The sequence below is a fragment of the Antechinus flavipes genome, chromosome 4 (genome assembly GCF_016432865.1).
Source record: "Antechinus flavipes isolate AdamAnt ecotype Samford, QLD, Australia chromosome 4, AdamAnt_v2, whole genome shotgun sequence".
In the NCBI taxonomy this organism is placed as follows: domain Eukaryota; kingdom Metazoa; phylum Chordata; class Mammalia; order Dasyuromorphia; family Dasyuridae; genus Antechinus; species Antechinus flavipes.
Genome location: NC_067401.1, coordinates 193969247 through 193996835, shown reverse-complemented (window position 1 = coordinate 193996835; position 27589 = coordinate 193969247). Strand labels below are relative to the sequence as shown.

The window sequence follows — 27589 nt, the reverse complement described above, 5'->3', positions numbered from 1 at the left end:
TACCATGGTCAGACCTGTGTTTCAGGAAGATCACTATGGCAGCACATTGGAGAATGTACTGGAACAGGGATAGACTTGAGCCAAGGAGATCAATCAGAAGGCAACTGGATTGTCCATGCATGAGGTGATGAGGGATAGGCAGATGGTGATGCAAGTCTGGAGTTTAGAAGAGAGGTTAAATTTGGATAAACAGATGTGACAATCATTTGAATAGAGATAATAATTGAATCCATGGAATCTGATAAAATTACAAATCAAAATCATGTAAAGGGAGAAGAGGATCAAGGAGGATAATCAGAGTCAGAGTCAGAATATAAAAGTGGGGTGGGTAAGGGGAGAGAAGATTGAGGCTCCACATAAGAAAAAATTTCTTAAGATTTAAGCTATTCAGAAATTTGATGAATTGTTGTTGGAATTAATGAGTTTCCTCCTCATTGGAGGTATTCAAGCACTGCAGGGCTATTATAGAGAGTATTCCTGTTTCAGTAAAAGCCAGAGTGGATGGCCTCTGAGATCCCTTTTAATTGATTCAGTAACTCTTTGTGACCATCCTTTTCTCTTTGTTTTGGCTCAAAATGAAGCATGAAGGACCCAAAAGTATTTTTACCTTAGGCAAAGACCTTGCAGCCTGCAGAAGCTTTCGCCGATGCTGGGGTTCGCTAATCCCAATGTCCCGAAGGTCCTGATCTTCCATCACATTACTACCCTGAAGACAGAGAACAAGGGGGTTTTAATAGAAATCATTACTTTCCTGATTGTTAAAGCCCTACTGAAGAGACTGCTCTAAATTTCTTCCCTTACCAAAGAGAATACTTGAGATCATCTCCTTGATTTCCTCACATGGCCAGCCCCACACAGTTTAATCCAAGGCAATTTGGACAAAGGAGGACTTGAGTCTGAATCCTGACTCAGACATTTACTAGCTATGACCCTTAGCATGTTACTTAAATCTTATTTGTTCTCCATTTCTTCATGTGTAAAATGAGGATAATAATAGTAATATCTCCTTCCCAGGGGTACTGGGATCAAATGAAATAATGTTTGTAAAGTTCTACATCAAAGTGTTCTTGTTCTTCAGTAACATTATTATTATTATATATGACACGTAAAATATAATTATCTATAGTACCATCATCATTGTTGTTATTATTATTGTTACTGTTATTTCAGTATAAAATCCCTAGCAACAGGGGCTGCTAAAGCGCTCTAAGTACTTTGGATTTGACCCACAGGAAAATTCTTTTTCATTTGAGGAAAAACTTTTCTCCAAGACAGAAAAAGAAGCCATATTCCAAATTACTGGAAGGACACTGAAGAATGACCCAGTCAGAAGAGCATTGTCAGACTAACACTATCTCATGCACAGATAAGTCTAAAGACATATTAGCTGAATTGATTTCAATTAGCCTTTTTTTTTTTTTTTAACAGATAGCAAGTCAAGAGTTTGAGGAACATGTAATTTTGCATTTTAGTGCTAATATGACTAGGGCCAGACCTCTTCCTTTTGACCCATGTGATACCATTGCTGAACCAAAATTGCCTTTAAGAAAAGTAAAGGGATTCCTTTAATTCCCTGAATTATAAGCCCCCCAGAGCTTATAGATGCTCATGGACAGTGGGAAGTATAGTATAAAAGGAAAAGAACTGGATTTAAAACCCGACATCCTGTAATTCTAGGAAGGTAAGCTCCTGACAGAGTTGGATAGAAGGAACATCTGAATCAATTTAGTTTGTAAGGACTAACCACAAGTCTCGTGAAATTTTAAAATATTATTTATTTTAAAGTTTTAGGGATGCTTTTTCAAAACAACAGTTAGTTTCTGATACACTGCTTCTTCTCTTCCCACTCTGCAGTCTAACTCCTCTCCACCCCACTCCTAATCTTCTCAGGTAATAATACAAGAAAACAGATTGACAAAGCAACTGCCTCAGAGTTTATGCAACATCCCACACCTGCAGCCCCTACCTTTCTATAAAGGCAAAGGAAATGTCTTTCATTATTTTTTCTCTAAGACATTAATCACAACAATTCATCAGAATTCAGCTGTTCTTGTATTTTTGCTTACACTACTGTAGTTTTTGTGTATATTTTCTTGGTCCTACTTGTTTTCAAAAGTTTTGTTTTTAAGAATTTCCTAATATTCTTTCTACGATGCAATTAATTCCACTTTTTCCACATATCATAATTTGACCAATCATAAATCTTACAAATATTTTGATTTATATGAGATTCCCTTCTCTCTGATTGACTTGGTAGGATATGCCCATTACTGGGACAGCTAAGTCAAAGGATATAGATGATTTAATCACTTTTCTGACCTTCATGAACAAACTTAAAAGTCAGTTTAAAAAATAAAGAAAAAACCCAAGAGATTGACATGTTTCCTTGGAAAGGGAAGGTGAGTATGGTGATTCTGTGGATTTCTGAGAAAGACTAGAGCTAATTCTCTCCTTTATTCCTGCTTTACTAATTCCTTGTCACCAGTAGTTGTAGTAGTATATAAACTAAAGTTATCTTAATCTAGAGATATTAGAGGAGATAGCAGCAATTCACTAGAGGTTTATACAGATCTCACTTGGTCAGTGACATTAGGCAGTAGCAATTGGTGCTCAATGTTTCTGGGAACCCCCTTTCCCTAGCCTCCTCCCATGAAACAGCCAACCCAAAGAATTTTTAGCCTTAGCAGTTTTCAGAAAAATCATTTCAATGGGAACCAATTATTTAGTACATAGCAATTTTGATTATATAAAATGTAAAAGATGTTGCACCAACAAAATCAACACCATCAAAAGCAGAGAGGAACTAGAGAGGCCAAATCACTTCCTGCTGATCCTTCATTCTGCCAGTTTGCTGATAATAAGAGCCTAGCCTGGCTCATTTCATCCAGAAATCCTAAAAGTCCTCCAGAAAAAAAAGCCCTTTTCTTTTTCTCTGATTGAGCTTTCTCTTCCATCAGAAACACCTCCCTTAATACAGAAAAGCCAGAAGGTTGAAGGTTCCTAATCTAATCTGTCATCAAATGTTATCACCTTAAAGAGTCTTAGAGCTAGAGAAGATCTAATTTTAATATTTTAAATGAGAAAACTGACAACTAGAAAGTGAAAAGGGTGGGGTCCAAGGTCATACCATGACTCCATTATGATGCTTCCTCCTAATGACAGAGAAATTGATTTTTAGGAAATCTCTTTCCATGTTCAAGTATTTAAATTATGTGCACAGGGACTGACCTCCTAGCCAGGACCAGGCCATTTTCTATAAATGGCCAGTGATGTTCCCTTGTGCCACTATGGCAATAAGAGTTTAGGGAATTATTTTCAGAATTCCACTTTCCCCTACCCTCCCTGATGTGGTACCCAGATTATGATCCAGGGAGCATAGAAGATCCCAGAAAGAACTGGTGCCTATCAGAATCCCGTTTTACCCTCCCTTTGCTCCAAAGCCCACACATCATATTCCTACCAATGTTCCCTGTCCCCGCCAGACTGGACACTGATTCCCCCAATCCCATCCTTGCTAGACCAGACTCTTTCCATGCTGAACAGCACTCCCCATCTCCTATGTTGCAGACACCCCAGTGTAACATGGGAATTCTTGGTCCTTGCTACCTAGACTGTAGCTGTATGCTTTAAAACTCTAGGTCTTTCATTCTATTTTGTGACTGTATTATCTTCTCTCAATTAGAGAGTGAACTCCTTTGAAAAGAATTGTTTTATTTTTTCTATTTCTATCCTCATCATTTAGTATTATGTGTGGCAAAAAGTAAGCCCTAAATAAATGTTTTCATTCATTTATAATGGTTTAGTAGTATCCAATTGGAGACATACAAAAAAGACTGACATATATTAGTGTGAGGAAGTTAACTGGCTACAACACAAGGAGGAAGGAAAGTTTTTGATTATATATAGGAAGAGAGTATTTTCTGTATTGATTTGGGAGGTTCCCAATGCTTCAATGATATAACAACCACAATGTCGGTCTGTTATTAATGGTACCATTTGCAAATAGTGTGTGTTTAAGTGGCTTCTAGTCCAGAAATATATCATAATCCAGTAGAAAAAAAAGATGTTGCAAATAGAATCAGAGAACCAAGGTTCAAATTCCCTCTAAACTGTTTACTTTCCTATGTGGGCTTTGGATAAATCTAATCTCTCTGGGCCTGTTATCGTATCTGAAAAACTGAGAGTTGGACTAAATAAACTCTAATATGGCTAGACCATATAAAGGAATCCACTACTTACTGCTGGGTTGGAAGACACGGTAGCAAAATCTGTGAGTTACCTCACATAGCATTAGAGGATTTAAGAACGACCTTCCGAGTTGCAGAGGATCCTAAAAACTTAGGAAGTGTGGGGAGCTTCTTAGCTTAGCTTAGGTATGATCGGGGAAAAAAATCCAGGAGCTGATATGAAAAATCAGGTATTAGAATTTCTCACCCAAATTCCAAACTCCCACCGACAATTCTGCCCATGGAGAATAATAATGGGCTTGGAATGCAAAGACCTGGGTTTGAGTTCATCTCTGAGACCTGCATGATCCCTGACAGGTAAGGTATTTGACCTATCTGGACCTCAGTTCCCTAATCTGTAACATGAGAACAATAATATCTATGCTATCTAAAATAGTTGTTGAAAAAAAAAGGTACTTTGTTAAAACATAAAGATGAATTATTAATTTTATCATTAGAGTAGCGTGCATGTTCCCTCACACTTGCCTCAATGGGCATCAGGATTATTTGTATCTGTGCTTGTTTACATGGCATTCAGGATATCAATATGTAAAGTGTGAAGATAGCCAGATCCTCAGCCCCTGAATCAGTGCTGATGGCACTTCAGGGTCACAGAATGTCACACATGTCCAAGCAACTAAATTAGAAAAGAAGTGATAGTTATGTGTTTTTGAAAGCCACACTCAAGCTTTATTGTAGAGCATTGCCTCTAACTTTCTGTATCAGAAACAACATAATATCTTCTAGGCTCAAATAAAGCAAGCGTTGTAAAGTATGATTCCTTACTTACAAACTCTTTATAATGTAAACTAGCCGAGTGCTTTTAAGAGGGAAATTTTATAACTGAATTGGAAACATCTAATACATCGTTCTGAGATACTCTGTGTATGCATTTTATAAATAAGCACCAGGTCATTTCAATATAGCATAACAAAAATTGAACTATGCAAGTTTGAGCTTACCATATGGGATAAGGGGATGCAAAAAGTAGTATGGAAAATAAAGAATGTCTCAATAATCAAAACACTATTTTGTTGATTTTTTTTTCTTTTCTTTCTCCTGGTTACTAAAACTTAAGTCTTAAAACTCATCTGGAAATGTATATGCAATTATCCACAGTAATTTGCTTGGCTACTAAGATTCTTGACTATAACCAAAATTAGTTTTTGCATCTACCCTACCTACAAAGGTGGTCCCCTTGGAAGCACTCTAATGAACTAGTCTTTCAAGATCAACTTAGTAACAATGACTTCTATACTCTAAACTATTAAAGAAGTAGGAGTAACACTAATAAATATTCATACATCTACCAGCACTGTTAAAGCTTATTACTCATTCAAAATTAGAAAACAAACAAGTTATCTGCCTTAGCAAACAGAACCAAACAATCCATTTGAAGTTCTCACTGTCAGAGACGAGTGAGGAAAGAAGTTGAGGTTAGGTGACTCCTTTAAAAATAGCATCAATCAATAATGCATTGTTGATGGAGTTGTGAACTGATCCAACCATTCTGGAGAGCAATTTGGAACTATATCCAAAGGACTATCAAACTGTGCATGCCCTTTGATCTAGCAGTGTCACTAGTGAGTCTGTATCCCAAAGAGGTCATAAAAGAGAGAAAAGGACCCACATGTCAAAAATATTTATAGCAGCTTTTTACAGTGGCAACTGGGAATTGGATGGATGTCCATCAGTTGGAAAATGGCTGAACAAATTATAGTATATGAATGTAATGGGATATTATTGTTCTATATATGATGAGCAGGCAGATTTCAGAAAATCCTGGAAAAACTTACATGAGCTGAAATGAACAGAATCATTGCACACAATAACAGCAAGATTGTGTGATGATCAATTATGACAGACTTAGCTCTTCTCGGCAACTCGGTGATCCAAAATGTCATCTGCATCCAGAGTTCTATGGAGTCTGAATGTGGACTAAAGCACACTGTTTTCATCATCTGAGTAGCTTTGGGCAATGATATATGACTATGTATATGATAACATTATCAAAGATTTCGGGAAGCCTGATGACCAGCAAAACAATAAAAAGTGGGAAAGGTTCCAAAAGGCTTTTGGAGGTTCATGTCATACTCTTAACTAATAATAATGTATAAGAAAAAGCTTTGAAAAATTATAAAGCAATAGATAAATAAGATGGCATTATTAACATGAAGTTGGTAGTACTAGTGAGAGAGACTTTGGATTCTTTTCATGAATAATCCTAGAATCCAAGAAAAAAAAAATCTGCTACATGACCCCAAGAACAGCAGCAATTTGGTTGTGGTTATAGAAAAATTACAAGGTTATAAGCATCTCAGACATCTTCTTGAGGCTCCTCTGGTACAGAAGGATAGAGCATGAATACCCCATGTCCAATTGAATGCTAAGGATTTTGCTCTTCTAAGCCTTTTTTTAAATCTCTTTTTTATCTCTTAATTAGAGGGACTAATTCTGAAGCTCACTGCTTCTACTGACATCTAATGAAAAGAAAAATGAGAGTCTAAAGATCTAGATTAAGGAAAGAGAAACAAGAGAGTAAGTGTTTATATAGTACTTACCACCCTCCAGGCATGGGGTTAAATGCTTTAAAAAATATTATCTCATCTGATTCTTACAAAATGTGGGAGGGAGGTACTATTATTGTTCTAATTTTACAGTTGAGAACACTAAGGAAAACAAAGGACAAGTTATTTACCAAGGGTCACATAGTAGGAGAGGCCTGAGGCTGAATATCAACTCAAACATTTTTGATGCTCTTTCCACTATGCCACTAGCTGCCTCTCAATTTTCAGAACTTAGACTGACCTGGGTTCAAATCTGACCCCCGTCACTTAGCTGGGGCAAGCCATTTAACCCTGCTTGTCTAAGAAGCAGTTAGATAAGGGAACAGAGGACAGAGTGCTGGCTGGGCCTGGAGTCAGGAAGACTTGAATTCAGATGTGGGCTCAGACACTTACCAGCTGGGTGACCCCAGGGAAGACACCTAACTACCCCTTAGTATCTTTACTAAGAAAACCTCAAATGGAGTCACTAAGAGTCAGACATGACATGTAACACAGCTACTCTCAGGTGGGAGGGGGGGGAGGGGGCATAAAAACCAATCTGTCATTTCAGTTGGGCAGCAGACCCATGGCAAGCTTGCGTGTACCTTCAGGGCACATTGACTGGTAGGCATGTATGTGGGGAGGAGGAAGGAGGGGATACAGCACGTATGCACCCACAAGTGGGTTCTATAACAATAAAAAAAAATTCACTATGTGACCATACCACATCTCAGTTTTCTCATTTTAAAACTGTACATGCCAAAACTTCTGCAAGGCTTCTATTTATATTTGCTTATGGGCTCCATGGATGTGGAATTTTAGAACACTGTCCAAGTCTCTTGGTAAGAGAATGGAGGATTACATTAATACTAATTATCAGATTATCAATGATAATTCTCAATACTAATTACTAGTACTGGCAAACTAGTCCTGGCATGTAGTCTCAGGTGAAATGAGGAGTTAAGGGGAAGCTAGGTGGTGCAGTGGATAGAGCACCAGCCCTGAAGTCAGGAAGAGCTGAGTTCAAATGTGACCTCAGACACTTAACACTTCCTAGCTCTGTGACCCTAGGCAAGTCACTTAACCCCAATTATAGAAGGAAGGAAGGAAAAGAAAAAAAAAAGAAATGAGGAGCTAAAGAAAGGAAAAAAAGAAAAGAAATGAGGAGCTAAACAATCCCACAGTATCTCAGGAAGAAGGACCTACCCCAATTTAGACAAGGCAGAGTACTGAGGCATTTGCTGGTGAGTGCTAACTCCTGCCACTTCTTCCAATCTGTGTCAGAAGTTCTGATACTGACTTGGGACAAACTACCTGAGGCTCAGCATATGAAGCCAGGGCAAAAATACAGTTAGTAATGTCCTCTTGATAAGAGTCTGGCAGACAGTCCAAAATTCTAAGTCCATTACTTTTTGGAATAAGAGGAAGGGGATAAAGAGCATAGTAAGATGACACACAGCTCGGAGAATCATTTATGCATGTTGATTTTCAGATGTCTAAGATTTCAGTTTGCTGTGCCTATAATATGATTGTACTTAAGATTTTTTTTTTAAGATAGTCAATAAAAATTTATTAAGCACCTGCTACATGCCGATTCCTTTTGTCAAAAAGCAGAGAGACTCTAGATAAAGGGGCAGAATGAGAAATTGGGTGTTGTTATGTTTCCTTCAGGTAGAATTCTTATTCCTAAAGAATAAGAGGAGAGGACTCACCAGGAAACGAACATCATCAAAGCCATTCAGAAGCAACTTGCTTTCGTATTGCTGCAAACCAACTGACTCCAGCCACTCCCCGACACTCTGCTCCAGCATCCGTGAACCTGACGAGAGAGGAATTGGCAGTCGCTTGAAAAGAGAAAAACCATTAAGGCGGTAGCAGCGGCACTCAGAGGAAGACAGATGGCATTGCCACATCATAGTCATTACTATAAAGCAGCCAAACTAAGTACAAAGGTGCAACAGAGCATCAAATCCACAATTCCTCTTCTGTATATGGACCGTGGACCAGAGCTTCTGTTGCTTTATTAAAACTATTCTTCTTAAAGGGGTGTTGCAGCTAACCCCAAAGGCTAGAACGTGGCTCGGACTGCAGTGGCATATGCACTGATTTTTGGGTTTTCCTGCAAACACATGGGGAGGGGGGGGTATCCAATCCCCAAGTGGACGCTCAAGTCTGTCAACTCTTTGTCTCATCAGGGAGGGGCCGGCATTCGCCCTGGGGCATTCCGGACAGTCTGTCCCAGTAGGAGCTCAAGGTGAAAGAGAAGCTGCTGCTAGCCCATAAGCCAAGTCCCCTTATCCACACCACTTCTGAAGCACCACCCTGTCCTGTGGGTCAGGGACAAGTCCTATAACCTTGCAGCACAAATCAGTCAAGAGAAAAAAGACATCTTCATGCAGCGGAGAGACACAAACACATAGCCTGGACTCAAGAGAGGAAGCAGCAGCAGCCACAGCAGCCACAGCCACTCCCGGCTAATGATCAGCTATTTGTGGAAGCCCAGCACATGCAAGTCAAGCAGCACACAGAAAAGGGTAGCGGGAGCAAAAATGATTTTACTTTTTTTCCCCCAGCAATGCTGAAATAAGCAAACCATGGCCACCACTTCTTCCTGTTATTCAATATAGTACAGCAAAAGACTGGGGCTTATAGATCCTGGCTCAGGCAGGGAACCACTTCCCCCACAGCACAGCATCCCAACTAACTGAGGTGAGAATCCAGTTCAACATCTAGATTTGGGTTACGGGTAAACAGAACATCTTACAAGGTCTAGAGAGAAGGGAGTAGTGGAGCACTGTCCACTTTCTATATTGCCAGAGTACTCTCTAGGACATGGACTTTGCCCAGCTTCATTTTCTTCCTCTAAATACAAATGATTCTATGATTGACCCCAAGCAGACAGAAAAGAGCTCAAGAGTAAGAGGTAGATTTGGTTCTTTCTAAAAAACAAGCAGTTTAAGGGAAAGCAAAGAAAAGGAAAAGAAGGGGGGAATAGTGTCTGTTGACAGGTGGTAGTTCAAGTCTATTATGGCTGGTAGCTGATCTTTTTGGCTTAGAGATAAATGAGACCAACTCTCCCCTTGGAAATATTACACATAGTATTCCCAGATCTTGTCCTTTTTCCTATGGAAATGAGCCAACAAGAGAAGATAGTCACTTGCTACTCTTCTTCTACAACTGGAGAAGTAAACAGAACAAGGGAGAAAAAAGTTCACTTTCCTGGTAGTCCTTGAAGTCCTGTGGCGACAAATATACAGACATCTATTTGCTTCTTAGCCTGTTTAAGTGCATCTGGCTTCCAAAGGCAAATGTCAATAGAAATGGAATAGAAGAAACTGAAGAGGAAAAAGGAGTCAACTACAAAATCATCATCACCTCCAACGAACTCTCAGGATGTCAAGAGCCATTCCTGACACTTCAGGGCACTTTCTACCCCCAGATTCGGGACACTGCCAACTTGCTTGATGAGCCACCAAAACCTGGAGACTAAAACCTTCCCCCAAACCTCTTCTCTCTCTTCATCTGCCTCTTGCTGAACAGATGGTGGCTAAAGAGCTCTTGTGCTCTAGGTGATCTCTCTGCTATACACTGCAGCGATGATAGATGCAGAGCCTGGGGATGTGCCTATTCCCTCACTAGGGAAAAATGAGATCCAGGAAGCTAACTAGCAGAACCCTGGATACTTTCAGAGTCTGCCTGTCCAGCAGCTGATTCATTTCTTCTCTGTAATTACACAGCTGTGGTCCTTTATCAAGCAGAATGGGTGTCCTTGTTGAGGGGCGCAGCAGAATGCTTTGTTTAAGAGCTCTGGCTTCACTCTGCCTGCTGCTGGCTCCCTGGTCCTTTCTCACTCTGGAGTGACTTGTCCCTCCCCTTCCCTTTCTCCTCCCTTTCCTCCTCCCCTTCCTAGCTCAGTAAAATACAGAATAGATCAGAGCAAAAGCTGCAGCTGCTAGGAAAGGAGAGAAGAAAGCATCATAGTCATGAAATTGCAATGACAGATTTCTCATCTGAGATGGATGACAGAGGAAGATGAAAACTAAGAGCTTGCAAGTTTGCTATCTCTAAAGAATGAAAAGCCAAAAGACGGTGATATTACTTCAAAATGAACTGTGGAAAGGAATAAAGAAGATGCCAGCAGCTCCTGCCAAGAGTTTCCTGGGACAAGGAGAACAGCCTTACAAAACAAGGGAAGGGGTAAGCAGTGGGGAAAAGGTTAAAAAAACCTGTATCATTTACTCTGAGTAAATTACCACAGGTAAATATTCCCTCCACTTAGGGAATGTATGTACCTTTTGTTGCTTAAAACCATAGGCCATAGGGAGTGATAAAAAGACAATAAAACCAATAAATCACAATGAGTGTTATTCATGTGGGAATATCAAACAAATTCAGGAAAAAATGTGAGAGAGGTTATCAAACCATTCAAAATTGGGAACGGGCCTGGCAAAGACTAAAAGGGAGCTGGGAATGAAGCTTATATGCACCTGAAATGAGATGGTTATAGTACTTATTTTTACAAATCAACTTCATAGCACAGGACCATTACAAACTCTTCAATGCTTTATAAGTAATCTGTAGAGGAGAAAACTGTATATAGTGAAATAATTGGTAAATATAGGATTCCAGATATAGGAAGAAAATCTAGAAATAAATCATGAAAGATCCAAAAAAGAAAATACCAGGAAATAGCTCTCAGAATAGGCCAGGTCTGGCAAAAGCTTGAACAAATTATTTTCTTTCTTCTTGAGCTGCATGGATTATTTACTTTAAAAACAACTGGCCCACAGTAATGCCAGTGAGATAAATTAAAATTCACTGGTCTTCTGGAGATGTGAGGACCCAAGCAAAATTTCTTAGAGGTATGGGAAAGTAACAAATAAAAGTGAAGAAATAGAAATGAGAGAGGCTCTACAAATGAAGAGTTCTCCATTCTGGCAATCTGACTGCCTTACAGTCCAAAGAAATGTGATAAAGCAAATGCTGCTGCTTCAGACAAAAAGGGATGCACTCAGCCTTCAGCACATCAGTTACCGGCAATAGTTATGATGCAACATCAAGATTCAAATTGATTATCCAAAAGGCAGCGCTCTCTCCTTTGTAGAACAACAAATATGAAGGTCTCAGATCTTTCTCTTTCAATTCTTCAAAAAGCTAGTGTTAAACTGGATTCCACTACTCATCAAAAACAAAACAAAATAAACAAACAAACAAAACAAAACCAACAGAAAAAAACCTTCTTCACTTCTATTCGAGGTGAGGATCTTTGTTTCTCTGGCCCTGAAGAGAAATGAATCCTGGTAAATCAGTTATAGTCAGCAAGCAGTGCTGGATTCTCACATCCATCACAGCCTAACAGCAAAGGGACACCAGGGGTCCGGGAGACCTTAGTGCAGAGGATTAGATACTAGAATCTATGAATGCTATAGCAGCCATTTTTCTCAATACTGCTTTTCCAATCTAGAAAGGTTGAGATCAAGTACAGAAGAAAATAGGGGACAAATCAACATGTACTCAAATGGGACTGTATTGTCCCTCTTAGAGCTATCCGTGAAGTAGTCAATTCTCATTGCAGAATCCTGTAGACTGTAGAGAGTGGGGAAAAAAGGAAGTGTTAAAAATAATAAATAAAGCTCTATTATCAAAGAATCATTCTGTAACCATGGTTTATCTGGAAAAGGATTCAGGAGGTAGTAACTTTTTAGTTAATATAAGAAAAATGGCTCTGAGAAATAAAGTTCTTGCTTTGAGATATTCTCAAACTAGGGATTAAGGGCAAGCATATTTACCTCTTCTGAAAACTGGTGGTGGGGAAGAAAAGTAGAAAATAGATATAGCTGAACTGTGGCTAATATTTGTAAAATTAAAAAATAGCAGCTTAATAAAAATAATCCTAGAGGTTTATACATATATACATACATGAATCTTGTGGTCCTCAAAAAAAGGCTTTTGAAATAATTAAAAGAGGGATAACTATTCATTTTATAAAGAAGGAAACTGAGGTCCAGAGAGAGTCACTTGCCCAGGAGTCACACAAGTACTAAATGACAGACCCAAAGACTGAAACTCAGGGCTCTGACTCCTAGTCCAGAATTCTTATCTGTCACCACACACCACTTGTTTTATTCATAGGGCAAATAAATGCCTTTGTAATTGGAAGAGATGACAAAACAAGGTAGTGTGAATTGTAAGTATGTGAGAGACGGAGACATATATATATATATATAGAGAGAGAGAGAGAGAGAGAGAGAGAGAGAGAGAGAGAGAGAGAGAGAGAGAGAGAATGTGTGTACATTTAGCCTAGGAAAAGAGCAATCTAATTAAGGAAATATCACTTACTAATGATTAGGGCTTGGCCAAACAAGAAGAAATGACCTCTCAGAAAAAATGGATCCATAAAATTCAGAGTTAGACTGGTATAAGGCCTTCATTGTCTCATAGTGCCAAGAATGATAAAGAGAAACCAAAGATGAAATTTGGTTTACAAGTTAGAAAAAACATTGAAAAACTAGAACAAAGATGCTGGAATAGGAAAAAGACAAAAGGACCATGCCATTTGTGGAGTAGTTGAAGGAAAAGGGAAATTAATCAAAGATAAAATTTGGGGATAACAAAGCTATCTTCAGGTATCTGAAGGGAATTCTTAAGAAAAAAGGAATTAATTACTTTTGCTTGGACCTACAGAACAAAGAAAAGAAATGGCTAAAGAGGTAGCTTTCAGAATGATATAAGAACAAATTCCTCACTTCCAGAGTGATAGCTTTCCAATCACAATATATCTTCGAGTGGAAGCTGGATGACTACTTGTCACATATACTAAAAGTGATTCCTGTAGGAGTCAAGCTTCCAAATCCAAAATTCTCTAATCCCAGTTCTAATCTCTCTGCAAGACAGCGCTAGAAAGCACTGCTGCTCTAGAGATAGAGTCAATAGTACAACTCCAGAATCTAAACCTGAAAAATAATAGTGGAAAGGAAACAAATAGAGAAATACAGCCACAAAGATGGAAGTCACCACTCTAAGTTTCTTGGGATTTGAATAAAACCCTTCAAATAATAGTCTTTCTCCTTTGAAAGATATATCCTATTTTAGTGAGCCCTTCATTTACAGAGGCAATTTACATATCACCTAGAGTTTTACTAAGTGCTTTATGGTCATTATCACATTTAATTTTCATAACAGATCTATGCAATAAACACTATAAGATAAGTCTCACTTAATAGAGGAAGAAACTGAGGCTAAAGATATTAAGTAATTTACTCAGGATCATGTACTTAATAGGTGTCTATTGGGGTATGACAGAGTCAGTTAGGATCAACTTACAAGAGCCAACTGTTAAATTTTCTTTCCTTTTTTTTTTTTTTTGGGGGGGGGGGGGAGAAGGGGAGGTTAAGTGACATGCCCAGGGTAACACAGCTAGAAGTGTTAAGTGACTGAGTCCAGATTTGAACTCAGATCCTCCTGACTTCAGGGCTGGTGCTCTACCACTGTGCCATTTAGCTGCCCCTCAATTGTTAAATTTTCAACGTGAGCATTTGCATCTCAGAAATTAGCAAACCTTGATTTGCTTGATTTATCATTCTGTTCAATATGGTGTGTGTGTGTGTGTGTGTGTGTGTGTGTGTGTGTGTGTGTGTGTGTGTTATGGGCCAGAACTCTGAAATTGAAACAAGGATTCTTACAAGGTGCTAATTCAGTGGAATTGATGAGACAATGATTATCTAGGTTAGCCTGGTGATTCAGTATGATTGATTTAATCTTACAATAAATAATGGTTTCCTAGAGATATGATTGGTTTATATTCAGTGTGGCGCATATAAGCAGGGACAGAGAGCCACAGAAGACAAGCACACTGGAAGGTCTTGGAGTCAAGGGGAGAAAGATTCAATTCCATCTTCGGTCAGGCTCCTGGTCGCTGGCCTGGCTTCCTGCATTTCTCCACTGAAATCAATACTCCAGAAGGCCTCTAAGAAAACTAGCCGAGCCCCAAGTGAATTGTGGTGATTACTGCAAAGGCTGCTCCCAAAACCTCCAGAAAACCAAACAAGAACATACATACATGCATACATACATACATACGTGTGTATGTATGCATGTATGTATGTATACTGCCTCTTTTTGAGATATCTTAAGGAGATTCTAGATGCCCAGAGATGCATATCTTTTGATCCAACAGTCTCACTACTAGTTTTGTATCCCAGACAGATCATAAAAAAAGGAAAAGGACCTATGTGCAAAAATGTAGCAGCTCTTTTTGTGGTAGCAAGGAACTGGAAACTGAATGGATGCCCATCAATTGGAGAATCGCAGAATAAATTATGTTATATGAATGTTATGGAATGTTATTGTTCTATAAGAAATGATGAGCAAGCTGATTTCAAAGAAGTCTGGAAAGGCTTACATGAACTGATGCTGAATGAAGTGAGCAGAACCAAGAGAACATTGTATACAGTAACAACAAGATGGTGTGATAGCAATTGTGATAGACTTTGCTCTTTTCAACAATGAGATGATTCAAGGAAATTCCAATAAACTTGTGATGGAAAATGTCATACACCTCCGGAGAGAAAACTAAGGAGACTGAATGTGGATCAAAACACAGTATTTTAACTTTTATTAGTTTGTTGGCTTTTTCTTTCTCATTTTTTCCCCTTTTGGTCTGATTTTTCTTCTATATGAAAAATATGGAAATATGTTTAAAAGGATTGCACATGTTTAAAATACATTAGATTGCTTGCTATCTTGAGGAAGGGAAGGAAAAAAATTTGAACACAAAATCTTACAAAAATAAATGTTGAAAACTATCTTTATGTGTATTTGAAAAAACAAAATACTATTGATTTTTTAAAAAAAGATAAGAAAAAAAGAAAGAGAAAGAAGGTTCTATCACATTTTCAATGGTCCAGATGTTGGTGCTATCAAAAACTCACTTCTCTAAAATGTTGAAGCACTTGATGACAATTATCCTTTGAAGTACCCTAATTTAACAGATAAGAAAATTGAGGCTCAGAGAAGTTAAGTGGATTATACAATGTTAAACAGGTTTAGAGTCAAAACCAGTGCACACTGATCTCCTGACTTTTGAGTTCATTGTACCTGTTACTGTACTATATAGTCTTTCATTTTATTTGATGTCTAATTATAACAGAAGATTGACATTTGCCAAATAAAGTCCTTACTCATATAATGAGCTAATAATAATAATACCAAATTCACCCAGGTAAGAGTCTTTTTGTGTTTGACACAAGGATATGCCAACTTTTAACAAATTCATATCAAAACCCAAATTTATGAATAAGATGACTGTTAGCTCATTTATTATAGTACATTTGAAAAGAATTTGATTGACCAAAATTAAATCTACACACATATCTTTAGGAACACATCTATTATATAAAATACACAGTTCCTCATATAATTCTGGGCATTTGGAATACAGAATAACAACAACACTAGACTCTAAATTCCCAAAGCTGATGGCAGTGATTGCCTTAGGATAAAAGAATCAGTTGTGCTGTTCCTTCATTCACAGAAATCTTTTGGATTAAAAGGATAAATTTAGACAAAAATGTCATATATCATTAGGAAAGGCTAATACTGCGTAGAGGGAAGGGCTGTTCAGTTAGCCATGCCAATGTAACTATTTGTTTTATAATAAATTTAGCTGCATGTCTTATAGGGAAAAAGGAAGAACCTGAGGTCTGGGAAGATTAAATGCTTACAGGAGCAGAGTATAGAATCAAACCCTAATCCAGTATTCTTTCCATGATGTGCTTTCTCATAAACACAGCAAGCCTATTCAAAAGAAAACCTTTGGCCCCCGATCCTACTGACATAATGCTCTATCCAACTAAACCATGTGACCATATTAAAATGGTACCTGAGATCTTCTGCTGTTCCTGAGAAAAGTCTATGCCTTCCCCGATTGAGCTCATGATCTTTTCAATCTGAAATGTAAAAAAAGAAAAACACAAGAGAACAAAGGCCATTAGATTTGAATGATATTTTAGAGTACTTACAGCTGCAAGAGAGAGTTGCATCGTCCACCCAGGTGAAGCCTGGATATCCCTAGGGTTAGAATCAATTCCAATAAAACAACTCACATTAGTAATTTATAAATAAATTTTAAATTTATAAGTAACTCAGTTCCAGAAACCAAATTGCTGGCAGAAATTTCAAAGAAGTAAGCTTGAAATTTCAAAGAAGTAAAGAAATGGCCAGCAAGGGGTATGGATTCAATTCAACTTAAGAAACATCTAAAAATACTATGTACTAAAGATATAATAATGGAAAATGTTACAGTTCTTGCTCTTGGTAAGCTTTCAATCTCATAAAGGAGAGAGATCATGTATAAAAATAAATATAACAAAAGTGAAATGGGAAAAGGGGCAAAAAAAAAAGTGCCAAAGTACATTAGGAAAATCTGAGGATGAAGATTGCAATTAAGCTGCAGGGAAACAAGGAAACGACTGATAAACAGAAGCAGCAACCAAAATGATTTTGAAGAAGGAGAAGGGAAATGGGTAGGGCCTATAAATCAGGAAATAAGAGACAGTCTACACACATGTAGTTTTACATAGGTGGGATAGAGCACACCAAGCGATCTAGATTGGTTGGAATAAGAGAAATTAGGATTGTTTCCAATTCTCCTCCTAGACTTGTCAGATCCTTAGCAAAAAAGCTAGTCTGGTAGCTACAGTGGAGTTAAGAAACAAGAAGAATAAAAAGTGAGGCTAAAGATGCAATAACATATGCAATCAGTCATACTGCAATTTGTTAGAATGGGTAAGAAGCTTTTGTTGCTAATGGGAGATGGGGCTGCATCTCACAAGTAAATCCTCACTCTATCAAGGGAGAACCCTGCAGGCCAGGATAGTATATCTATATTATCAAGGACAGCTTGGTTTAGTTGAAAAGCATGGGACTGGAATTGAGAAGACCCAGGTACCAGAATCAGCTCTGCTGTTTATTTCCTATGTTACCTTTGGCATTCTGTCTCCTTAAACTTCAGTTCCTATAACTTTGAAGGCTACACTACTAATGTAATTTACTTCTCAGGACTATAAAGATCAAGTGAATGACAGAAGCTAAGAAGTCTTAAGGACTAGGGTGATGATATAGTCCAATCTCCTTCACTGCACAAATGAAACTGAGGTTTGTTCATAGTTTCAATTTCAACAAACAATTATTAAATATCTAATTATTATATCACAAAGCATTGTGCTCACAGCAAAATATAGGATTAAAAACTGTAAAGGGCTGAAACTCTGAGTAGGTGCATTGGAATAAGACAACAGAGCACTTATGGCTAATTACCTATTGGACAATACTCTATTAGCATATGCTTGGAAAATGGCCCTTCCCACTATTCTGTGCTGACTCAATCTTTTGGTGTGTACAGAATTGTAGGAGGGATTAGGGGATGGAGTAAGACAAGCCAGAGTCACTTTGCAGGAGGACAAAGAGAAGGGAGGTTGGTGGTAAGCCTCGTGGAGTTTCATCCATCTCCTTTACTTTTCTCCCTAAAGACTAAGACTCTCCCTAAAGGTCAAAAGGGAGCTAACTCGGACTTCACAAAAAAAAAAAATAGTCTTTGCTTTCAGGAGGCTTGTTTTCTGAGTAAATACAGATGGACAATCCTAAAATAATTTGAGGGACAGCATTAACTGAGAAAATTGAGGAAGTTTTCACTGAAGAGGTGATATCTGAGAGGTAGAGCTGAAGAAGCAATGCATTTTAGGCATGGATACCAGCTTCTATACATACAAAGAGGTGAGAGATTGCGTGCCCAGATTACAGTTAGTCAAGCTGTAAAGTTAGGTTGGAATCATAAGTAGGGAGACCAATTAGAAGAATATTACCACATTCCAGATTAGAAGTGATAAGGATGTGAATTATGAGATTATGAAAGATTTGGATTCAAGAAACAGTTTTTTTCTGTCAGGACTTGGCAACCAACTATATATGGAATAGGGAGGAGAGAAGGAAGAATTGATGACTGGTTACAGAGCTAGAATTTGAATCTTCTTTTCCTTGGTTCTCAATCTGATGCTCTTTGAATTGCTCATCAAAAAACTTAGGCACTATAGGTTATGTCTATTTAAACCAATAATGCCACTTCAAGGAAGATCTTCTGGGTAAATACAATCTCAGACCTAGAGATTTTGTTCTTAGGGATCAAATGCAACTTAAGGGAAACATTCACAATTGTTGTTTCTGTGCTCTGAGCTCTCACCAGGTAATGACAATGGAGGAAGAAGCCTATGATAACAGAACTATTGGGATGAGCCAAATGCACACTCTCTTTAGGATTTCCCTGATGAAGCCAACATAACCAGGTCAATTATCTCCTAGGAACCTGGAGAGTAGCAGGAACAAGCCAATGCAAATTCCTCTCTTCCTTCCAAAAAGAAATCCAATCTGCTGCTTAGAGATGAGGAGAAAAAAAACTCTCAGTGCTTTTCAAAAAAATGAAAGGAGAAACCTTTGTACAGAGTCTTAAATATTTTCTCCCCTAAACAGAAGCAAAAAGGCCTTAATGATTGTGCCTAACACCCATGGGGAGGGGAAACAGTGGACGAAGGGAGAAGCAGTTTCATATACCTTTGATTGGCAAACAAATGCAGCACACAACACCTAAGAAGAAAATATATGACCACTTTCTCCTTGCAGTCAGAAGATTTGGCAACTATTTCCTCAAGAACCACAGAGACAGATTTTTCTGCTCAATGTATCACTTGATGTCCTGATTAAAATTCAAGTATCATGGCTCAAACTCTGAAAATGCAAAAATGAACAGTGTAAATCTTATCTCTGAGGAAAACAAAATTTCCTTTTGGCAGCTTTAAATCTTGAAGCAGGCAACAAAGACATTTAGGATGGATAATACGGAAATACCACCTAACCCCATCTATCCAGCTTAATTCTCACATGCCCTTTGGGAAGTTTTTTCTGAGAATTCTAATTCAAAGTTTCCTTTACATTTCTGAACTCTTACAATCTATCCCATATAATCTGACACTGTAACAAGTACTGAATGGATTCCTTAGGTGTGTTAGCCTAGTCTATTAAACTAGACTGAAAACTTGAGGGTAGAGAATATGATATTACAATATGAAATAAATATATAGTATTTTAAATTTACAAAGAAGTTTACTCAGTTACTCTGAGAAAAGTAGAGACAACTGTCAGTCATAGACTAATGAAATTGGAAGTGACCTTGGAAATCATCTGGCCCAATTTTATAAATTAGTAAATAGAGGCCAATGGAGATTAAGTTATTTACGCAAAGTCATAAAAACATTGGACCTGGAATTTAAACTCCAGGATTCTCACTCTAAATCCAGCACTACAATACTATACTAATTAGAATCCACAGCTAGTAAAAAACAAAACAAAACAAAAAACCAGAGATTAGCCCCTATCTGTATAATTCCAGCATTACACATTTCTCTTTTCACTAAATAACATTTATGCTTTCTCACTGCTCCCTCCCCAGCCCTCAAATGTCCAACACAGTACTACATAAATAGAAAATGGTTAATAAGTATTTTTATTAATTACACGTGGGGGTTGGGAGGGGGGAAGAGGAAGGGAGGGCTGAGAAGAGCAGGAAAGTGGAGGTATCTATATGATTGCTATTGGGAGTATAAGAAATACATAGGTGGGCAGGGGTCCTTAACTATGTTTTGTGTCACAGATCCTTTTGGTAGCCAGGTAAAGCCTAGAATCCCTTCTCAAAATAGTATTTTGGTTTTGAAAATTTATAACTGAAGGAAATATTTTTAGTTATAAATTTGTGGAAAATATTTTTTTCCCTACATACTAGATTCAAATTCACAGAATTTCACCCTCCACAAATCTATCTATGGCCTTGGGGATCCATAACACTAGTCTAAGAATCTCTAGACTGGGGCAGATAAAAAAGGTAGTTTAAAAGAATTCATGCAAAGAATGAATGTTTCTGTAACATTTTTTCAATAAGTCAAACAAGAAAATCTTAAACCAATTGATTAACAAGCATTACTGTAGCTGGGCCACCTGCAGGAAAGGTAGCCAGGTCTATGGCTGCTCTCAAGAATTCAAGGGAATTGCTTTTAAGTTCATGAGAATGGCATAGTCAGAAATAGCTTTAGAAAAATCATTTTGGCAACTGAAGAATGGATGGAATGAAGTAAGGGGAGGAGCAGGGAGACAAGTAGAAGATGATTGTAATAATCAGGAGGGCTGAACTAGAATGGTGACTCTAGGAGCAGAGAAAAGGGAGTAGGATCAAGGGTGCATGTAGAAGAATTTGCCATGCAGAAAGAAGATCTACCTTTTTCATTTGAGAATAGAGTGAAGAAGAGAATAGTAGGAGAAGATGTCTCAATTAAATGAAATGAGGGGGAAAGAAGGCAGAGTTCTCAGGGAATGATCTCAATTTTCTTCAGTAAAGTAAAATATTACAGACTCAAAAATTTCTGGCGAACTCTAACACAAAGGCAAAGTTATTTTAAAATCTTGCCTCAAACACACAATTAAATGCCTTGTACTGGCTTGGGAAAGGTAAATAGAAAGAAAGGAGAATGAAAGAATATCTGAAAGTATAACAGCACACTGTTTTTTTCATGTAATGAAAAATGCTAATAGAATATGGAAATAATCTTAGAAATTTAGTCCAAACCCCTCATTTTCTAGAGGAAAAAGCTGAAGTTGGAAGAAAAAAATTGATTTTTTTACCCAAAATCACTTCTGCTAAAATAAATTTTGAGCTCACATTTGAACTTAGGCATTCAGACTCTAAATGACAGCAATCCTTTCCATCAGATCATGTGGCCTTCTCTGCTACGTGGGGAAAGTGGTAAAGATATTCATTTTGCTAAGTAACTATATAGCTAGTTGCTATGCATGGTGAAGGGAGAACTAGAATGGCTTAGAAGATAAATTGGGAAACTAAGGTCCATTTAGTTGGGGACCTGATAAAATTTCTTTTCCATGTACCAATGAGACCCTGATTAGTATAAATATTGAAACTCCTGAAGTGGTCACCTTAAATTTTCGCTGCATATTTCTAATGGGGATTGGAACCAATTACCAAATTTTACACACTTAAAATTTTGAACACTGTGAATTACAGATAAGTGCAATGACATCAGAGGATACATCACTCACACTAATTGAACCCAACTATATTTTTCACAACCTTCCCTCCTGAATTTGTGGGTTCTCATTTTGCCTTGTAAATAAACAAAAAAATTACTTCAACTTAACACCTGCAATAGAAGCTCAGCTGCTTAAACTAGGTCAACAAATTTAACTCATATGAATTTCTGCCAGAGGATCTTTTGAGTGTGAATTAATGAAGTTCAACAACACTGGTGTGCTCTCTACAGACTGTCCCAGGAGTATCAGCCTAGATTAAGGTGATTATCATCATCAACAACAAATATTTAGGGAATGTCAATCCTGATTTTTGATGACTAGAACTTAGGGAGTAGTTGATTCTTGACACTTTAATGACTAGAACTTAAGGAGTAGTTGATTCTTGACATTTTAAATTACAATAGCTAAACAGAAAGCTTTGATTAGGTATTCTACAAATTGCTACATCCAAGTTACAGAAACTATAATTTTTTTTCAAAATTATTTAAAGAACTTTTCAATTTGTTTAGAGCTATAAGTGTGGAACCCCTATCCTCAGAGATTAAAGTTGGCACCACAATGACATTACTTGGGGTCAAGAAATGGTGTGTCCCATTAAGGCTGATCAGACCAATAAGAGATTGGAAAGCTCTACAACAGGTTGGATCCAAATAGTCCATACAGATATTTGGAGTTGGAGATATTTCTAAATTTCTGCATCACGTTTCTTTTGAGATATTGCAATTCTATTTTGTTCAGAGAGCACAGTATTTTCTTTGATTGGGCATGCCATGCTGGGCAGTTCTTTGCCAGTATTTCCAATTTATCACAATTCCAAAGTGTTTCAGAGAGACTTTGAAAAAATCTTTGTATTGCTTCTTCTGACCTCCATATGTGCACTTGCCTAAAGTAGTCTTTTAGGGAAATGTATGTCTGGCATGCGATAATGTGGCCAGCCATCAAAGTTGCTTTCTTTGCAGTGGAGGGTGAATGCTTGGCAATTCAGCTGAAAGAGGACCTCGGTATTTGGTATCTTATCTTGCCAGGTGATTTTCATATTTTTCATGTTTTCATTAAAAGTTCTTCATATTCTGGCCACAAACCACATTTCCAGCAGTTTTAGATATTATTCCCTACTACACAGAATGTGGTCTAGGCCAAAGCTTCTTAAAACTCTAAAAGTCACAACTCTAAATGGGGTCATTTAACTGAATGTGGAGACTGTGACAAATTTGGCAACAACATTAAAAGGTATCGATTATTCTGCCAAGATTTAATTTTTATGTAAAAATAAATAAGCACATACATTTCCTTAGTACGAAAATGTGCTTTTGTCTTTAATAGTAAAATTAGACATATACCAAAGACTGATTTTAAAATTAATTTTTTTATGATTTATTATCAGTAAATGTTTGATTTGCATACCTCTATACTTAAGGTCACATAAGAATTTTTCTGTCAATATAAGAGTTGCAAAGTGGAAAAAGTTTAAGAAATCCTGGTCTAGTCAACTTTTCTTTTTGATGTTCTTCATCCATGGTACTTTCCTTTCAGCTTCCACATCTTTGCAATAGCTTACTCCAATGGATGGAATGCCCTTACCTTTCACATCTATCTTAAGATTCCTACTTTTTGTCACGGTTTAGTTTAAACACCACCTTCCAATATGATTCCCACAGCAGTGCTGGCCTTCTCCTCAAATCACTTTGTTCATATTTTATAAATATCTCTATATAAGTATTTTTTTTCCTTTTTCTTTTCTTTTCTTTTCTTTTTTTTTTTTTTTTTTTTGCCCCATCTACATGGTAAGTTTCTTGAAGGCAAGAACTATTTGGCTTTTGTTTTTATAAAGGACCCCCCCCCCCAACAAAATACCTAGTATATAGTAGGGGATTGATGGGTGCTAGTAGATTCACTATAAGCTCCTTGAACGAAAAGATTGTTTTTCTCTAGCACTCAGCATATAAGAGATATTTTAAAAAACAAAAACAAAAAACCAACAACTTGCTGAATTTGGTGAACTTCCAGTACTGGTACTGCCAATATATTTCACCTTCAATGTGAATGGAAAAGAAGTGGAAGGAAAACTGCTGGAGACATTTAATAGATTCTTATTAGAGCCCTAAAACTTGTTTGATTCTTTGTACTCCTGAGGAGTGTGCAATCCTGGCCTGGCTCCATTACTGTGGGAAGATTTTTCACTGCACACAAAGGGCAGTTTTCCAAGTAAAGAATTCCATTCCCAATCTATAATATCCCCACCCACTGCCGGGGAGCTTCAGATAAAGAGTATAAAAATTTCAAAACAGTTGCAGAGAAAAGAATGGAAAAAGACAAGTGCTCACTATAGAAATGTTGCAGTCCCCTAAGTTACTACCATGGGTGAACACAGAGAGATTCAATCCAAGACATTGGATCCTGTAGGAGCTGCGTGGGGAAACAAGTCAGACTCTGTTCACAGTATAAGCTTGTTAGTTACAGGAGAAAACTCCTCCAAAGCATAGTTCTTGGTCAAGCAAGAGTAATGTTTAAAACCTCAGAAGTCCCACAGAATTTCAGGAAAGAGAATCAGTCCTATCAGATTCCAGAAGGTTAGGGTTTGACGTGGAATTCAAACATAAAAGAAAATAATTTCCTTTTTCCCTTTCTATTTGGAGTTTTGGTAGAAAGAGGAAAAGAAAGTAAAAAGCCTTGGCACACTCCTCCCTCCCCCACCACTAGCTTTAAATCTAAATATCAAGAATGAAATTAGCATGATTGTCACCCTATCCTCCAGTAGGCCCTTTATTTTCTCTCAGACTAAAAATAGTTTAAATATTTATTCTAAATTTGCTAAACACCAAGCAAAATGAGCATTTATATATACTGCTGGCTTTCCTTTTAAATCAATCAATCTCTCTTTCTCTCTCTCTCTCTCTCCCCCGCCCCTTCCCTTCCCTTCCTTTCCCCATCCTTCTCTCCCTCCCCTTCCCTCCTTCCTCTCACAGGGAGGCTTTGGAAGTTCTGCTGATTTTTATTCATATCTCATGCAGCCCCACCTGTATAATCTTTATAATTTCTTTTTGAGAAAACAATCAACAAAAAAGTTTTCTCTATTTTCCTTTCAACTCCGGGGAAACAAATGTTGGAATCCTTAAAAAGTGTAAAGTCATTAGAGTTGATAGAGACAATAATTATCTAATTTAGCATGGTTCAGTATGATTGATCTGATCTTACAAGGAGATGTTATGGGCCAGAAGAAACAAGGTACTACCGTGTTTCCCCGATAATAAGACACTGTCTTATTATTTTTTTGGACAGAAAAAAACACCAGAAGGCTTATTTTAATGCTCTCAATGGTGCCAGCAAGCAAATCACTGGGGAAGAACAGGATGACGCACTCACTGCTGCAGCTATGATTGGATGCAGCTTGGAGCGCGGCATGCGTTTCACAGGGGGGGGATGCATACAGAGGGTACCGTAATGTAGCGTGTAGCGCAGGGGATCACCTTCACTAAGTAGCAATCTCAATAGGGCTTATTTTCAGAGGAGGGCTTATTTTAGAGGAATCTTACACAGTAAGGGGAGGGCTTATTTTCAGGATAGGTCTTATTATCGGGGAAACATGGTAAGTGAAACTGATAGAAACAATGCTTGGGTTCACACCTTTAGTGAGCTCATATAATCAAGAAATATTTAAGTACTCATTGGAGTTCACAAGTATGGGAGATTCAGAAAGTTAACTTTGTAACTTTGTGAATTCACACCTCCCTTAATCCCTGCTCCAGAAGAAGTCAACCTTTGGGAGATCATATATATAGAAGCTCTTAGAGCTTAAAGTTAGTTACTTCGGGACATTGCCAGGGGTCGGAGAGGAGCACTCTGGGAGGAAGCTCACAAGCCCACTCTGGAAGGTGGAGTCAGATTCATTCCAACTTTCACCTTGGTGCTGGCTGGAGGCTGAAGAAAGCAGAGGCAAAGGACAACTGCAAGAGCTCTTGGAACCAAGCAGAAAGATAAGCTTCTAAGAAAAACTAACCGGGCTATTTTGAAGGAAGCAATAAAAGATCTGAACTTTTAACACCTGGCCGCATTTGGGTGATTATTACTTTCAACTGAAAGACTGCCTCCAGAAAACCTCCCCAAAAAACCTGCTCCCAGAGAGAAACATTATATTTTAAAGAAGAAAAACACCACAAGACAAAGAGTATAAGCTTTTCTTCTTTGCTAAGAAATTGCTTTTGACTTGGATGGATAGATAGACAATTTGGATATTTGCTGCTGATGAAGGAATTCTCTAAAGCACAGGACAATTATAAGAATCTTGGACTTTAAAAAGTAGGTACTTAATAAATTGTCAAATGAGTTGAAGGGAGGAAAGTTGGTTTACTTGTTTAGTCCTGCTGGCTAGCTCTCCCATACTTTTCTTCTTTACTTTAGGTTCTAAGTTGGAACTCCAGGCATGTTGTGATTCCCTGAATCACTTCAACTAATTCAGGAAACCCAGCATCTGCAAAAGCTAGTCTAATCCTTGTTCCTTTACTCCTTTACTTAATCTTTTACTGAACTTTTGAGGTTCAGTAGTGATTATCAGAATCATAGTAGACCAGAGCTAAAAGGGGCCCTGGAGATCTTTTTACTCTACTTTGATATTTCTAAGGAAGCTAAGGTCCACAAGAATGTACTTAGAGCTGGTGGAGACGCTAGAAATCATCCAGGACAACCCTTTCATTTTACAGAGTAGGAACCTAAAGCCCTGAGGAGTTAAATGGTTTGCCTAAATGATAATGATAATTAGCAGCAGAGCTGTAATTCAATCCCAGAACTTCTGAGAGCAGAATTTTTCCCAATACAAAACAAATACCGTCCAAGGTTACACAGAACTACTGACAGAGCTAGTAAGAAAATTCAGATCTAAATGAAAGGCAGATCTAAATATAATCATTTGTAGAAGTACTCTCTTTTTTATTTACAAAGAACAGTCTCTTTTAAAGTGACAACACTAAGCTTCACAGAAATGAAGAAATAAATGTTAAAGGAGAACAAGGGGTAGATTCTAATTAGCTTAGTTACTAAGTCTGGATGAATTACACACTTCAGTAAGAAGGTTAAGAGTCTCAAAGATAAATTAAAACAGTATCAGGTCTAGTAGTCTATGACTCAGAGATTCATACAAATAATTCTACCTTTCCCTCTTCCCCACTCTATCCACTCTTATTTTCTCTTTTAAATAGTGAGGCTAAAGATTGGGATTGAGAAAACATAGGAATTATATAAATAAAAATGGCAATCTATTTCTTGGCTACTCTTTCACAGCATACTATGAACTTGACTTTAGAATTATAGATCTTCACGGTTAGAAGAATTCTTCACTCCAAATCCAGTGATCTTCCCATATTACATGTGCTGAAAGGTAGCATGGTTTAATAACTACCCACATTATGAATTTTGACTATGACATTCCCAAGTCATCTATTTTGAATGACTCCATGACTATAAAACTCAAACAATCAACAAATATTTATTAAACACTAGGTACCAGAAACTAAGTGCCAGAAACTAGGTACTATAGACCAAGGACAAAAACAGTTTGAGCTTGCTTTCCAGAAACTTATCTTCTATTGATGGAAACAACATGTGAACATATGCAAAGTAAATACAAAGTAATTTGGAGAGTTGTACCAAGCAATTGGAGAGATTGGGGAAAGCAATCAA

At 37.6% G+C, this 27589-nt stretch overlaps 1 protein-coding gene across 6 annotated transcripts in view; it reads right to left on the bottom strand.

The window, feature by feature from the left end:
• The window catches only part of ANKS1A (ankyrin repeat and sterile alpha motif domain containing 1A), a 205469-nt gene that overhangs the window by 19639 nt on the left and 158241 nt on the right, over positions 1-27589 (bottom strand). For 5 of the 6 annotated variants that reach the window (XR_007953469.1, XR_007953470.1, XR_007953471.1 and 2 more), the window contains 3 exons: positions 16653-16719; positions 8485-8591; positions 608-706 (listed from right to left, as the gene is read on the bottom strand). Coding sequence is in view for 1 of the 6 variants with exons in the window: in XM_051996444.1 (XP_051852404.1) it covers positions 608-706; positions 8485-8591; positions 16653-16719 (273 nt within the window). In the remaining 5 variants the exon portion in view is untranslated. Of the gene's footprint in view, positions 1-607; positions 707-8484; positions 9341-16652; positions 16720-27589 lie in introns of those variants that run through there. The other variant, XR_007953473.1, reaches the window with a different exon arrangement.